This window comes from Silurus meridionalis, chromosome 25, assembly GCF_014805685.1.
Source record: "Silurus meridionalis isolate SWU-2019-XX chromosome 25, ASM1480568v1, whole genome shotgun sequence".
Classification (NCBI taxonomy): Eukaryota; Metazoa; Chordata; class Actinopteri; order Siluriformes; family Siluridae; genus Silurus; species Silurus meridionalis.
In genome coordinates, this window is record NC_060908.1 from 3583123 (window position 1) to 3597416 (window position 14294).

The 14294-nt window shown below is 37.8% G+C and overlaps 1 protein-coding gene and 1 long non-coding RNA gene across 2 annotated transcripts; one reads left to right on the forward strand and one right to left on the reverse strand.

The window, feature by feature from the left end:
* Window positions 1-6509: 6509 nt before the first annotated feature.
* On the reverse strand, window positions 6510-7422 carry LOC124378960. The gene is made up of 2 exons (XR_006924343.1): window positions 7196-7422; window positions 6510-6596 (listed from the first exon to the last, which is right to left on the reverse strand). It is a non-coding gene; the product is annotated as an uncharacterized LOC124378960 (long non-coding RNA).
* On the forward strand, window positions 6940-11615 carry thap1 (THAP domain containing, apoptosis associated protein 1). Its single transcript, XM_046838851.1, has 3 exons — window positions 6940-7171; window positions 8723-8918; window positions 9788-11615. The coding sequence occupies exons 1-3, from the start codon at window positions 6984-6986 to the stop codon at window positions 10235-10237; spliced, it is 834 nt and encodes a 277-aa protein (XP_046694807.1). The 5' UTR covers window positions 6940-6983; the 3' UTR covers window positions 10238-11615.
* Window positions 11616-14294: the final 2679 nt, after the last annotated feature.

The window sequence follows — 14294 nt, forward strand, 5'->3', positions numbered from 1 at the left end:
GCCCAGATTTGATACACTGTTTGGGCAAAAGTATTAAGACACCAGACTTTTCCAGCCATATGTGGTTCCTCCCCAAAATGTTAGCATAAAGTTGGAGGCACACAATTTTATAGGATGTTTTTGGATGTCATCCTCCCTTTACTTGAATTAGGAGACCCAAACCTGATCCAGCATGAGAATGTCTGTGTGCTCAGAACCAGCTCCATGAAGATCTGCTTTATATTGGTTGGAATGGAAGTTCTCCAGCTTTAGAGCTATTGAACACCTTTGGGATAAATGTGAACGCCACCCCAGGCCTTCTCACCTCACATACATCAGTACCTGCCTTTACTAACACCCTTGTGAATGAATCTCCACAAATCTCCACTCCAAAATCTAGTGGAACATCTTCCTACGAGTGGAGGTTCCATTTTCTAGATAAAAGAAGGAAGAAAAATATCTGATGTTTATCCAAAATTTGTACAATTATACACAAACTTGATCTTGGTTTATTCTTGCATTTCCTTTGAGGTTGCTTTTGATGGGGTTGGAGTGGAAGATCTTGAGTGGCCTTCTCTAGATCTCTGAAAGCCTTTGGATGAATTGAAATGCTGACTTCACCCCAGGTCTCCTCACCTCTCCTACATCAGTGCCTGACTTTACTAACACCCTTGTGGCTGAATGAACACAAATCTACATAAGCACATACTAGAATCTAGTGGAACATCTGGAGGTCACCGTAGTAGTGAATGTGGAATAAATGAGGACTTGGATGTTCAAAAAGCACATACTAATCTTTTGGATTAATGGTGTCCAGAAATGTTGATCCATATAATATATAAAAACAGAGGCTGGTAAAGGAATGATCGTTTGTAGCTACAATATTGTAAGTAAAAACCAGATGTGCAATGTTTTGTGGACGTAAATGGATTAAAAATAAAAAGATGATGTGGTATTTTTAATTAGTGTAACAGCATTGTTGCAGCATCTATTCAGTCATTTTCTTTGATACAATATAGTAATATTTTCCCAGAATGCCTTGCTGTTCTATGAAATTGAAAAACCCATTTATGCACCATACCAAAAAAGTCAAGCCAAGAAGTGTGTAAAGGAAGTGCTCATTACAGCATTTCTATGCCCACCAACAGCGGTTTTGGAACACAGCCAGTTCGGCATCCGAGTCAACCCTGATTCACGCATTTTACAGTGTAATCCATCACAGACTGCAGTACTCGGATGAATGACGACTGCTTATGCAAATTATATGCACATTATATTGTTAGAAACACTGTTGCAGCCATTATGCTAAAACACTCACATACATGCAAAACAAAACGAATGACAGAGAATTCGCGAATCTCTGCAGAGTTCAGCTTCACTTGAATACTTATTCACCTTATAGGAAGTGAAAATTTGGGCTCTGTGGGCAAACACTAGTAGCAAGAATTTAGGGGACATTTATTTGCATTTTCATTTTACATTTACTCATCTGGTAAACGAACACTTGTTATGCTCGCTTTGAGGGGTTTTCCTTTAACTACAGTTACAACCTTACTAACCTGAACATATGTGGATCGGTTTAAAGTTTTATGTATTTCCACGATCCTATAACTATATCAACATTCCTATTATATATCATTATGATTACTGTCGATATTACTAGTATTTTTTACACATCATTACTACTATTACTTTTATACCCCAATGTTGCTACTATAGGTCACTATAGGTCATTATTGATAGTATTATTAAAGCCATTATTGTAGTAACTTTTGCAATTATATCCAATTATATTCTTATAACAACTTTTATTGTAAAGCATTATTATGAGAATTGCTGTTAGGACATTATTACTGACTTTATTATTAGGTGGAATTATTAATATTAATACTTTGTCATTATTATTGCTACGACTATGTGATTGTACTATACATATTGATTATATATATACTTATACATCATTATTATAATTACATTACTGTCATTAATGTGATTACTATCATGTCATCAAAACTTTTATCTATTATATTATAGTGACTGATCCTTTTAATAACATTACTGTCATCATTACAATTACTATACCATGTCAGTATTACCATTACCATAAATAGTCCAATATGTCATTAATACTCATTTTATTACACGTTGTTATTATCTTTGTCATTACTTTCATCATTGCAATAACTATACATCATGATCATTACATCTATACAAAGATAATTACAATGTCATTACTGTCATTGTTACAATTAATAGTCATTATAACTTTTCCAATTTTGTCATTACTACTAAAGCTACGTTATTACTATGACTACGAGAGTACAATTACTGTTATTTTTGTTATTATATTAGAACTCCTAGTATTGGGTTATGATTATGATTATTCATAATCATATTATTATTTCAACATTCAAAGAGTTTTCTTTATCTTCATGACTATGAAAATTGTAGAGTCACACTGAAGGCATCAAGGGCTATTTGAGCAAGAAGGAGAGTGATGGGGTGCTGCGCCAGATGACCTGGCCTCCACAGTCACCGGACCTGAACCCAATCGAGATGGTTTAGGAGTGAGCTGGACCGCAGAGTGAAGGCAAAAGGGCCAACAAGTGCCAAGCATCTCTCGGGGAACTCCTTCAAGACTGTTGGAAGACCATTTCAGGTGACTACCTCTTGAAGCTCATCAAGAGAATGCCAAGAGTGTGCAAAACAGTAATCAAAGCAAAAGGTGGCTACTTTGAAGAACCTAGAATATGACATTTTTCAGTTGCTTCACACTTTTTTAGTATGTATATAATTCCATATATAATTCCACATGTGTTAATTCATAGTTTTGATGCCTTCAGTGTGAATCTATAATTTTCATAGTCATGAAAATAAAGAAAACTCTTTGAATGAGAAGGTGTGTCCAAACTTTTGGTCTGTACTGTATATACACACATACTGTATATATACATGCACAGATAGATAGATTATATGGTTAGAGAGAGAGCATTAAGACAAAAATTGTTGCAAATGTTTGCTTAAATCATCAGGACACCAAACAGAACTTTTGCTATGTTTCCATACGGACGGTTTTAATTGCCGGACGTATGCATCATAGCAGATTTTGGTGCTTGGTTTGAGACTTGGCGCATCAGTAAAACAAATGTTAAGTGATTACAAAAAAATATTGGGGGTTTTAAATTGAGTTTATATCAGAGAAAAGAAAGGCAGTGAATAAATGTGTGTTGCGTTTAAAATGTTTAGAATTTCGCCGCATTACTTAATAATCGCGCGTCAATAAAACTCGTGCCGTTAAAATGAATTTGCGTTAACGCGTTATTAACGTGTTCATTTTGAAAACCCTGATAAATATATACATTTTCTTACTGCTATTTGCTCCACACCTTCCACTGCCCATAGTCGATATATTTTTTTATTTTTGTTGTAGATACATTTACACATTTCTCTGCACTTTGTTCATTTGCTGAATTGCATTTCATTAGTGTGTAAGTCTAAATACTTTACATCCAAAAGGCTCAGAATCCACTATCAGGATAAAAATTGTTACTGAAGAGAAATTAATAAATGTTAAAAAAATTACCATAGGTGAAAAAGGATAAACAAGTTTTAGATTAGAATTGCCTTTTCTGGATGTAAATAAATTGCGGGAAAAAAAAAAAAACACAGGTACATTCCCCTTTTTCCCCCAAAAGAGATGAAAACTGCTGCAAATAATAAAACTACATTCTAGGTTGCCTTCAAAGTAGCATGATTGGAACTTGATAAACGTTGCGAAAAGGTCATCATGATAGCAAAAAAACAACAACAAAGTCTCGTGTGCTCGACATAACCTCATAAAACCCACAACCGCCTGTATGCCTTTCACTACACCCTTCATGCGCTCTACTGTAAATGTAAATGAGTGAAAACCCTCAGCAATACCGTCTGATAAGGCGACTTCACGGCACCTCTTTTTTTTTTTTTCACCTTCTTACACCCTCGTACCATCTTTTCTGAGAACCGGCTCGAAAGTTTGAGAGCTGCGTGTGCGCCTCCACACCAACACGGCTAATTATCAGCCTTTCCCTGTGACAGTAACAGCGTCTGTTTGATGGCGTTATCGGCGGTAATTCCTGGTGTAGGTGGGTATTACTGTAATTAGGTGTCAATAGAGACATGCAAATTAATATGTGATAAACCGAAATAGCACTGGCAAGCAGCTAATCTTCTCCGTTTCCACCCGGTCGCTTCCAATCGCACGGATTTAGAGATTTCTTTCTTTTTTCCCGACATTTTTAGTTCGTATGGGAACAAACGATTGCGGAGGATTTTTGAGAATCTCGCAGTGAAATAGGTCACACAGGAAGGAGCATTTCGCGCTCTCTCGCTCTTTCTACCCTTCTCGTTCGTTCTGTTTTTTTTCTGGACAGACTCATGTCAGCCTACTTTCGCATCATCTGTTCCTGTGTTGTGCTGAAGAAACATCAATTAGGGTTTCACAACTGTTGTTTCAGCTGAGTCACCTGGACTGCACTGCGTCATTTCCTCTGGGGTTTTTTTCCTCTTCATTTATTTATTTATCAATTTTTTTTTTTTAACCAAAGAACAATAAACTAGACGAAACACAATCTTCAAGGCATGGATTCCTATTTATTTTCAAGCATCCATACACCTGGTGAAGACTGTAACTTTTATGCAAAATGAGAAAGTACATTCATTCCTCATATCTTAGATCTGTTCAAACATATTGAGTTCCCCACGTGTTCCTCTCCATCATCATCTTGCTGACTATAGTGATTTATACAGAGTGCAAACTTTTACTTTTTCAGTTTTTGGATGATCTGTTTCTTGAATTGATTTTATCGAGAGCTCTGAGTAACATGTTATTTAAAGGTTACCTACACAGAATCATTCATAATACTTTATTTAGAAGATAGCTGAACTTTGTTTGAAAGTTTTCCTACACTGGAGCTTCCTAGCACATTCATTAGACTATATTTAAAAACTTACCCACAATGAGGCGTTATAACACATTCAAAACACTTTATTTAAAGGGTGCATACATTGGGCCTTCATAACACATTCATAACACTTCATTTGAAGGGTGCCTGCATTGGGACTTTATACTTAAAGAGTACCTACATTGGGCCTTCATTACACATTTATAACACTTTATTTGAAGGGTACCTACATTGGGCGTTGAGAACACTATTTAATAGGAACCTGCATTGGGCCTTCATAACACATTCATAACATTTTATTTAAAGGGTACCTACATTGGGCATTCATGACCTATTCATAATACTTTATTTGAAGGGTGCCTACATTTGGCCTTCATAATTTATTTACAGGGTACCTACATTGGGTCTTATTAACAGTTTATTTAAAGGTTTCCTGCATTGGGCCTTCATAAGACATTCATAACATGCAAAATGAAACATTTTCTAAAAGGTGCCTAGTGTGAGCCTATAACAAGTTCTTTTCCTGGGAAAATAATAATAATAAATAATTTTTAAAAAAGGCTCTAAAAGATTTATGTAGTGCTGTAAGATTTATGTCGCGCGCCTAAACCCAGCGTGAGTGTCTTTATTGTGTTATACCGCCACCTGGTGGTGTAAAACCGAAGTGTTTTTTGTGATCTGAAAAGGTTTTCCAGCTCATTCTATTTTACTTGTCATTTCAACTATGAAAGTTGCAGCTGACAACATCAATTTGAGACCCCCTCACACACACACACACACACACACCAAAAAAACAAAAAAAACAGCAACAGTAAAAATGCAATGATGAGTCACAGAGCGAAGAAAGAATGAGTACAGCTTAAAGGAAAAGTCCCTCGTACCCATTCGATTCTTTTTTTACAGCAGGTGTTTACTAATGCTGGCTTTCCCTACTTCAATGAAAATGCAAATCTTTTAAATTACATAGCATCATCTTCTGTAAGGTGTTTTATTACTATCATCCACGTATCACTGTGCCACCACATGCACTGTCATATACACTTTCATGTTATGACTTCTCACCTACGCTCTCATTCATTGAGCATTCATGCATTCTGAAACCATATGCCAATAAAGAATAAAACCGAAACATTATTTATATATATATACACGAATGCATGAATGCACATGGTTTAAGCAGACATCTACAATAAAAAGCATGCATCATGTTTAGTGACAGGGAACAGGACACAAGCCTACCTGTCTTGCATTTCAGTTCATCACAGGTACACCAGGTATTTCCATAAAATACACCCTAATTATTCAAATTATTCAAACTGCACTGGATTTCTTTCCCCTGGCATGCACCGAAACCTGCTTTATTTGCAGTTATGTGTGCACTGTTTACACCTGTCAATAAACACACTACCATCTGGTTGTCACATGTAGCTCTAGTACACTACATTTCCTGTTTAGTTCTGTAGCATATCTTCCTGTTTACACCACAATCACAAACCCACCAGCCAGACTCGAAGCCACAGGGGCTCATAAAAAGGCGACAATAAATTGTCTAGGAATTTGTTTGTTTGATATACACTCTTTTTTTAAAAATGCACAGCATATGCAAATGTTGATCACAGGTACATTGAGGATGATGATGATGAAATGTGGAAAAGATCATGCATGTGGAAAGACCTGCAACACACACACACACACACACACACACACACACACACACACACACACACAATGTTTACATTTTGCACACTTCATTTTATAGATTAAACATTTTTAATTGGTTTAGTTTGATATGAATTATTGTTTTATGATTTATTCGATTTGTGTGATTAACACGTTAAACATAAACTGATTCATTAATGATGATAAAATCGATGATATTATTATTTATTATATTTAATATATTCTTTTTTTTTTTTTTTTTTTATAAATAATTATGTCTGGGGGGGGGAATTTGAGAGCTGCTGTCACGTGACTATACCCTGCTGGAGGTGGAAGGTGCGCGTGCGCGAGGTTTTGACGCATGCGCACTAAAGAAAAGGTACAGCGAGTAACAGTTCTGTTATGACAGCGAGCGATAAAAACAGGCTTATTTATATATATTCGTTTTTTTACACAAGAGAGAAGACGGGTGTAAAATCGTACGACAGACGTAGTATTTCGTTTTTTTTTTCGAAAACAATGGTGCAGTCCTGTTCGGCGTACGGATGTAAGAACAGATATCATAAAGATAAGGACATTTCGTTTCACAAGTAAGTAGGAAGTCACGTGCTCACCGTGAACGTGTCCATGCTTCCTGCGTCTCCTCTCAGCAGGCATCCTGGAGCTGGGAACTCCTCATGTACATCTTGTCCTTTCCTTGTGAATGTGTGACGTGTGCCGGCTTACTCATCACTTTCTCATGATTTCTAACTCGGGTTGAAACCCAATTGCTTGCTTGCCAAGTGCACTAGGTGCACCAAGGTGTGGGAGCACTCTCATTCAGTCCTAGTGCACTTCCTGTCCAGGTGGGAGCCATTTAGGATTGAGCCGAGACAGATTCTGAATGTCTGAAGCTTCCACTGATTCACATCATGCCTTGGGGTTTTCCTCCAGTTTTCTTCCAGCACCATTCTTCCAAAAAACCATGAGAGAAGGTCATTTTGTGGCTCTAAACAGTCCCCTAGGTGACTCCCATCCCGTCTCCAAAGTGTCCCGGTGTATATTAATATATTGACACTTTGTCCACGTTTGATTATCAGAAGATGTGGTCTCTGTCTCCAGATTATGTCGTACATCCTAACTGAGATGTCTACCCACTTCTATATTTTTGAGTAGGGGAAGGAACCCTAAGAACCTCCCTCAGAGTTCAGATTCGAACCAAAGACACTGGAGGTGTAAGGTGATAACCCGTTCTGCTCGCAGTGGTGGATTTCGTTGCTCCACATAAGTCAATTCTTTAATGTATCTGAAATTCCTCTGAGACATTTGTATTTCAGGAAACGTTTCCTTCCGCTACACGTGAATGTGTAATATCTTACTTTTTCATCCACTACATTTCAGAAGAACGTGTCGTTCCTCAATAGTGAAAGCGCGAATGAAATGAGAAGCTGTGGCAAGAGCTCGAGCGTAACCCCAAGGTTTTGGTGGGAGTGTGTGTGTGGATTAAGGGTTTATCTCACTGTGTGTGTGTGTGTGTGTGTGTGTGTCGTAAAGGTATGATGTGCAGAAGAATAAAATACTGAACTGCATTCACATATATATAAAAGGAGGAGTTATACCAGAATCATATATAAGCAGGGAATCAGTACTTTTACTCAGGTACAGAAACCTACAGGTGTACTTCATTCACCATGTCCGAATCCGATTCAAGGGTTTAAGGATAATCTACTCTAAAGGTCAATGTGGATTTTTCCGATAGCTATAGCTAGGCTGGATTTCAGTTTAATCAACTGAAAAACTACAAACATAACACTCCATGAAAACTAGTATTAAACTTTATTACATAAATAAAAAACAGTGCTGATTTATAGAAATTTGCTAAATGAAATAAATATGAATATATTAATAAATATAAAGGAAAATAAAAGACAAGCATTCAGACTGAGACAAAATGTAACACCAATAAAAACAAACAAACAAACAAACAGTTATGTCCAAAATCTTTACTGTATTATGCAACCCGGAAAAACTATCGGTATGGATATTTGCCTGTAGTTCCAGCAATCAACCATCAACTTCTAATCTAGTCTTCAATCAGATATGGATATCATTACTCTGAAAGATTTGAGTCCTCATGATCTTTTTTTTTCTCGCTTAAATAGGTTCCCTCTGACCAGACCCGACCTCTGTGGGAAATGGATGGCCGCTATGAAGAGGTGCAACTTCAAGCCGACGAAATACAGCAACATCTGCTCGCAGCACTTCACCAAAGACTGCTTCAAACAGGAATGCAACAACCGCGTGCTGAAGGAAAACGCAGTGCCTTCACTGTTTAATAACAATAAGTTACAAATGAAGGTACGGGCTGTCTTTGTTACTGTTTTTTATTTTTCTAACTGTATCTGATTCACAGAGAAAAGGGAGTCCTGAAAAATGTCCTGAATAATGGCTTTGATTTCAGACGATGTACGAACAGCAGTGGGGTAAAAAAAAAAAAAAGAGGCCGATTATATAGTGAGTTTTAACCGCTACATAACATTGAATGTAACTGAAAACTGATAAAAAAAGACATATCATTTTTTTACAAATAAGCACTAAAAGCATGTCCCTTCGTATGCCATTTATTCAAAGTAGATTCATCTATGTACATATTTGCATAAAGTTGCATCAGTTTGCATACCTTTAAGACTTTAAGCATGTTAAATGTGGGGGTAAAAACTTTAATTGAATATGCAGTCAGTAAATTGCACACGATATAAATAGTAATGCATCTCTTGTTGACCTCTCTTAATCTGGCTCTGCCGATCAATCAGCACCGATCGTTGACAAAAATCGGCAAAAATCCATACAGATAGTTTTTCCAGGTAGCAACCTTAGCTGGAGCGGGTAAGAGGGTCGAGAGCTCCCCCTAGCAAAACTCTGACACCACACGCGAGACTGCGTGCTGCACGGGGAGCATCATATATTTATTATTTATAATTTATGATTGATATAATCATATTTATTAATCAATATATTTATATTTATTATCCTTAAGCACATTTTCATGATTTTGTACTGTTTTTATTCTTTTATTTTTGTAATAAAGTTCCTATTAGAGTGTTTGTTTTCTTCATCCAGTATCTTTTTAAAAAATTGGTTAATTAATCGGTTATTGGCAAGTACAATCCAACCTTGTGTATTGCTAAAATTCAAAGTGAAACTCTAATCTGTGTGTCCTTCTGCAGTCTGAAACACCAGAGGAAGCCGTCTGTCCAGATCAGAGCCTTTCCCCTCCTTCACCCAGCACACACATTCCAGAAAACGACGTCCTTCAAACCTCACGGTCCCGAGCCTCCTTCCCCCTACCGACCTCCACCCTCGTTCCTCTTCCGTCCCTGTGTGTTTCTCCGAGAGCAAGCGCCTTTGTCTCCTGTGACCATAACTACACGCTGGACGACATGGTGCAGCAGAAGAAGCGGGTGGAGCAGCTGGTGGTGCAACTCAACAAACTGCGCAGGAAGCTTAAGACGCTGCGGCAGAAGTGCAGGAGGCAGGAGAGGCAGCTTGAGCATTTCAGAGCCATGCAGGAGATCTCAAAAAGCGGCAACGAAACGGGGCTCGGACAGAGTTACGTCATTCTGCCCAGAGAACTCCTCAGCACGCTGAAAGGCATTCACGCCATCGAGGGTTTGTGAGACTCACAGGTTTCGGTTTCCATCAAGAACAGGTGAACAATCTGGTACAGAAATGCAGATTCTTTTTCAACTGCGTGACCCGGATTTTTTTATTTGTTTTGTTTTTTTTGGAAGGTTTATGGTATTGCCATGATGCCATTGCCATTAATAATTGTCATTATTTGTTTTTGTCCAAATTACGTTCAACTTTCCATTGCTGGAGATAGAAAACACCTTATCATTCATCTGCTTGATTTGTGTTACGGGTTATTTCCAAAAAATAAAAGAGAGTTCATCACATAAAAATGTGCTAAAGAGAAATAAATATATTAATTATATGAATAAATATTGAGATGCATTCAAAGTATAGCAAAGATATTACTGCAAATAAATACAAATAGTTGCATCCGAAATGCCTCTAGGGGCCGCTCTAATACTGTTTAGCACAACCCGGAAAAACTATCAATATGGATTTTTGCCTACAAAAGATTAATTAGTCAATCTCTAATCTAATTTAATCGCTTTTGGTTAGGGTTAGGGTTATCTTATACCCCAGAAGCTCTGCCCAATTCTCCATATCTCACCGTAGATATCTACATTTAGTACGTACTCTTGTCCAGATTAAGGCAGAGTTTGCTGTTTGTAAAGGTAATCGGAGAATGTTTCACATTATAGTATAGGACCTGGTTTTTGAACATCCCTTTCCATATTTTGCTCTTCTGGAAAGATGTTCCACTAGATTTTTTTTAGCGTGCTTGTGAAGATTCGTGTTCTTTCAGTCATAAGGGTGTTTGTAAAATCAGGTTCTGATGTACTTGAGGTGAAGAGGCCCAGGGTGTCTTCAGGTTGCAATTCATCCCAAAAATGTTCAGAGCTGTAGATCTTTCACTCCAATCCATATAAAGCCACTTTTCATGGAGTTTGCTTAGTGCACAGGTTCATTGTCATGCTGAAACATTTTTGGGTTTCCTAGTTCGTAACTATATTCAAAGACATTCTAAATAATCCTGTGCCTCCAATTTTGTGGTAACATCAAGTTGAGAAGAACCACGTGAGGCTGTAAAATGAGGTGTCCCAATACTTTTGTCTGTAGAGTACGTATTGTTTGTAAAATGGTGGACTGTAGTCACATCTGGACCAGAGAATGTTCTGGATTGTTCTGGTTCATATGAACACCTTATTGAGCATAGTGTTTTTTATTTTATATACAACAGATGATCGGACGTTTTCGGAAACATCTGTCGATCTCTCAACAAACCCGAAACATTACTTTGTGCGTTTATGATCTTTTACAGATCATCATTAGTGAACATTGTAAAAAAAAAAAAAAAAAAAAAAAAACAATTGTTGAACTGAATGAAAGCCATATAAACACTTACTTGATGTCATTTGAATCCCAGCTGCCTTACAGTCTCTCTGTGTGGACTCGATATGTGAATACAATACGCTTGAGGTTCATTATGTGTGTTTTTACCTCCTGTTTTTCCCAGGAAATTCTTCTTCTTCCGAGACAGAGGTGTTTGCAGATGTTTTTAGTGGTGCACTGTGATGGACACCTGACTATATGATGTATATGTGGGTTTTTTTTTTAACATCTCATTGCACATTGAGTTCCCATTTGCTGTTATAATAACCTCCACTCTTTTGAGAAGATGTTCATCTAGATTTTGTGACGTGTGCTTGTGGAGATATTTTACTGTGCTGTAAAGGACATGTGACGAGAGGAAATCACCTTTCTTTCTTTCTTTCTTTCTTTCTTTCTTTCTTTCTTTCTTTCTTTCTTTCTTTCTTTCTTTCTTCCTTCCTTCCTTCCTTCCTTCCTCCTTCCTTCCTTCCTTCCTCCTTCCTTCCCCTTTCTCCCTCCCTCCCTTCCTTTCTTTCTTCCTTCCTTCCTTCCTTCCTTCCTTCCTTCTTCCTTCCTTCCTTCCTTCCTTCCTTCCTTCCTTCCTTCCTTCCTTCCTTCCTTCCTTCCTTCCTTCCTTCCTTCCTTCCTTCCTTCCTTCCCTCCTTCCTTCCTTCCTTCCTTCCTTCCTTCCTTCCTTCCTTCCTTCCTTCCTTCCCTCCCTCCCACCCACAAATCCCCAGGACCACACCCTAAGATCTGGTGGAAAGTCTTCTCAGAAGAATGGCGCTTATTATGAGTAAATGAGTGTAAATTCAACAAATGCATGGGATCGTGATGGTCAGGTACAAAATCTCAATGTTTCCGTTTATTTTTCTTCAAGATGGAATCTCTGTGTGTGTGTGTGTGTGTGTGTGTGTGTGTGTGTGTGTGTGTGTGTGTGTGTGTGTGTGTGCCTCAGCTGAGTTTTTGTCTTCACTGAGCAGAAGTCCGGTTCGTGTTCAGACTGGCCCGGTTACGACTGACACGCCCTTGAATGTGAAGAGTGAGCTCTTTCCCTCACACACGTCACATATAGATATTTCACGTGATTACGAACAGATTGCACATCAATAGAACACATTTGCATCAGTAATTATGTCGTAGACAATGTCGTCTCGGTCCGATCTAAAGTATGACGTTTCACCACACACCGATACATCAGAATTGGGTTTTATATATTTTCAGTCTGCTGCTTGTCATGGAGTCATTCTTTCCTCTTCATCACTGTCTCTCTGAGACTCTCTGTCTTTTCTCTTTTCTCTGCCCTTCGTTCCCAGGAGCTCTTCCGTCCTAAACACTTCCGCCATGAATCATTTGTCTACTTCTGTAGGATGTGTCCGAGTTTCTGAATCCTGCTTTCTAGACTCTTCTTTTAATATCTCTAAGACTCTTGATGATATGGTCTAGATTTCCTGGTCTTCCTGAGTCTGGCTGCTGAGTGTTTGGGTGTCATTTTAATAAAAAAAAAATACAAATGTCTGCATCATGATCATCAATTCATCCTGAATTATTTAATCCTAGAAATATGATATGTGTAGAAACTGAAAATAATGAATGCTTTCATTTATATTGGGTTATAATAATAATCATTATCATCATCTTTTCAATAAAATACATTTGTAATGAGAGAAATACAGAAAATATGACCCTGCTGAACATCAACAGCTCCTCCATGGAGATCTCCCACAGAACTCCTGGATGTTCACATGGCTGAGAAACTCACCTGGTTGATTCCATAACAAGGAATCAAAAAAAAAAGCAGAAGAAAGACCATGTTCCTGCTACACATCCTCAACATATATTACAGATGGACCACTGAGAGCAACCTGACCAGCTGATTGGGTGCAAGACCCCACGGGGGAGAGCGAGGAGAAGATCTGAGAAGATCATTAGGGTCTCTTTTTTGTCCATCATGGACATTTACACCACATAATGCATCTGTAAAACCACCAGCATTGTAGCTGATCACACACACCCTTTCCTCACAAAACAGTTGTAGAGATGCACATCCCAAACACACACATCACTAGTCCCATTACACTACAAATCCATGCACTTATACAAACCTTTCATACTGTACTGGATGCTGCTGCAGTGTCTCTGTGTCTCCCACTGTCTCATGTTGTTGTGCTAAATGTTGCACATGTGCACTTTATGTAATGTCTCAGATACCTTTGAGTAGTTTTGTGTTTTTTTATGTTGTCTTGTGCAGCATCATGGTCCTGGGGGAAAGTGGCTTTGTTTAACTGTGTACTCTACAGTATATGGTTGTATGGTTTGATTTGATTTAGATATCAATATAATTATCATATTTAAAAAAAAATATTTTATTAATTAAAAAAAAATTATTTAAAGCATGTAATCAATTCTATAAAATAAACAATAATAGTCATAATTTAAAAGAACATATAAAATCATATCATGGTGTAATAATTATATAAAATGATATAAATACAATTTGGGGGATAAAAACTATTTACATGCACAGTTTGGGTGTGCAATCTCGGAATGTCCACAAGATGGCGCTCAAAAAAAGAAAAACGAGCGCTGATCACACGTTTGTTGACCTCCGTAGAGCGCATGCGCAGCGTTGGCTGCAACACGCTCCATGGCATGCCATTGGTTCCCATGGCTACATCCATCCATACTTCCGTAATAAATAGTGCGCCACCGCCTGCAGAACTAAGCGCTGCT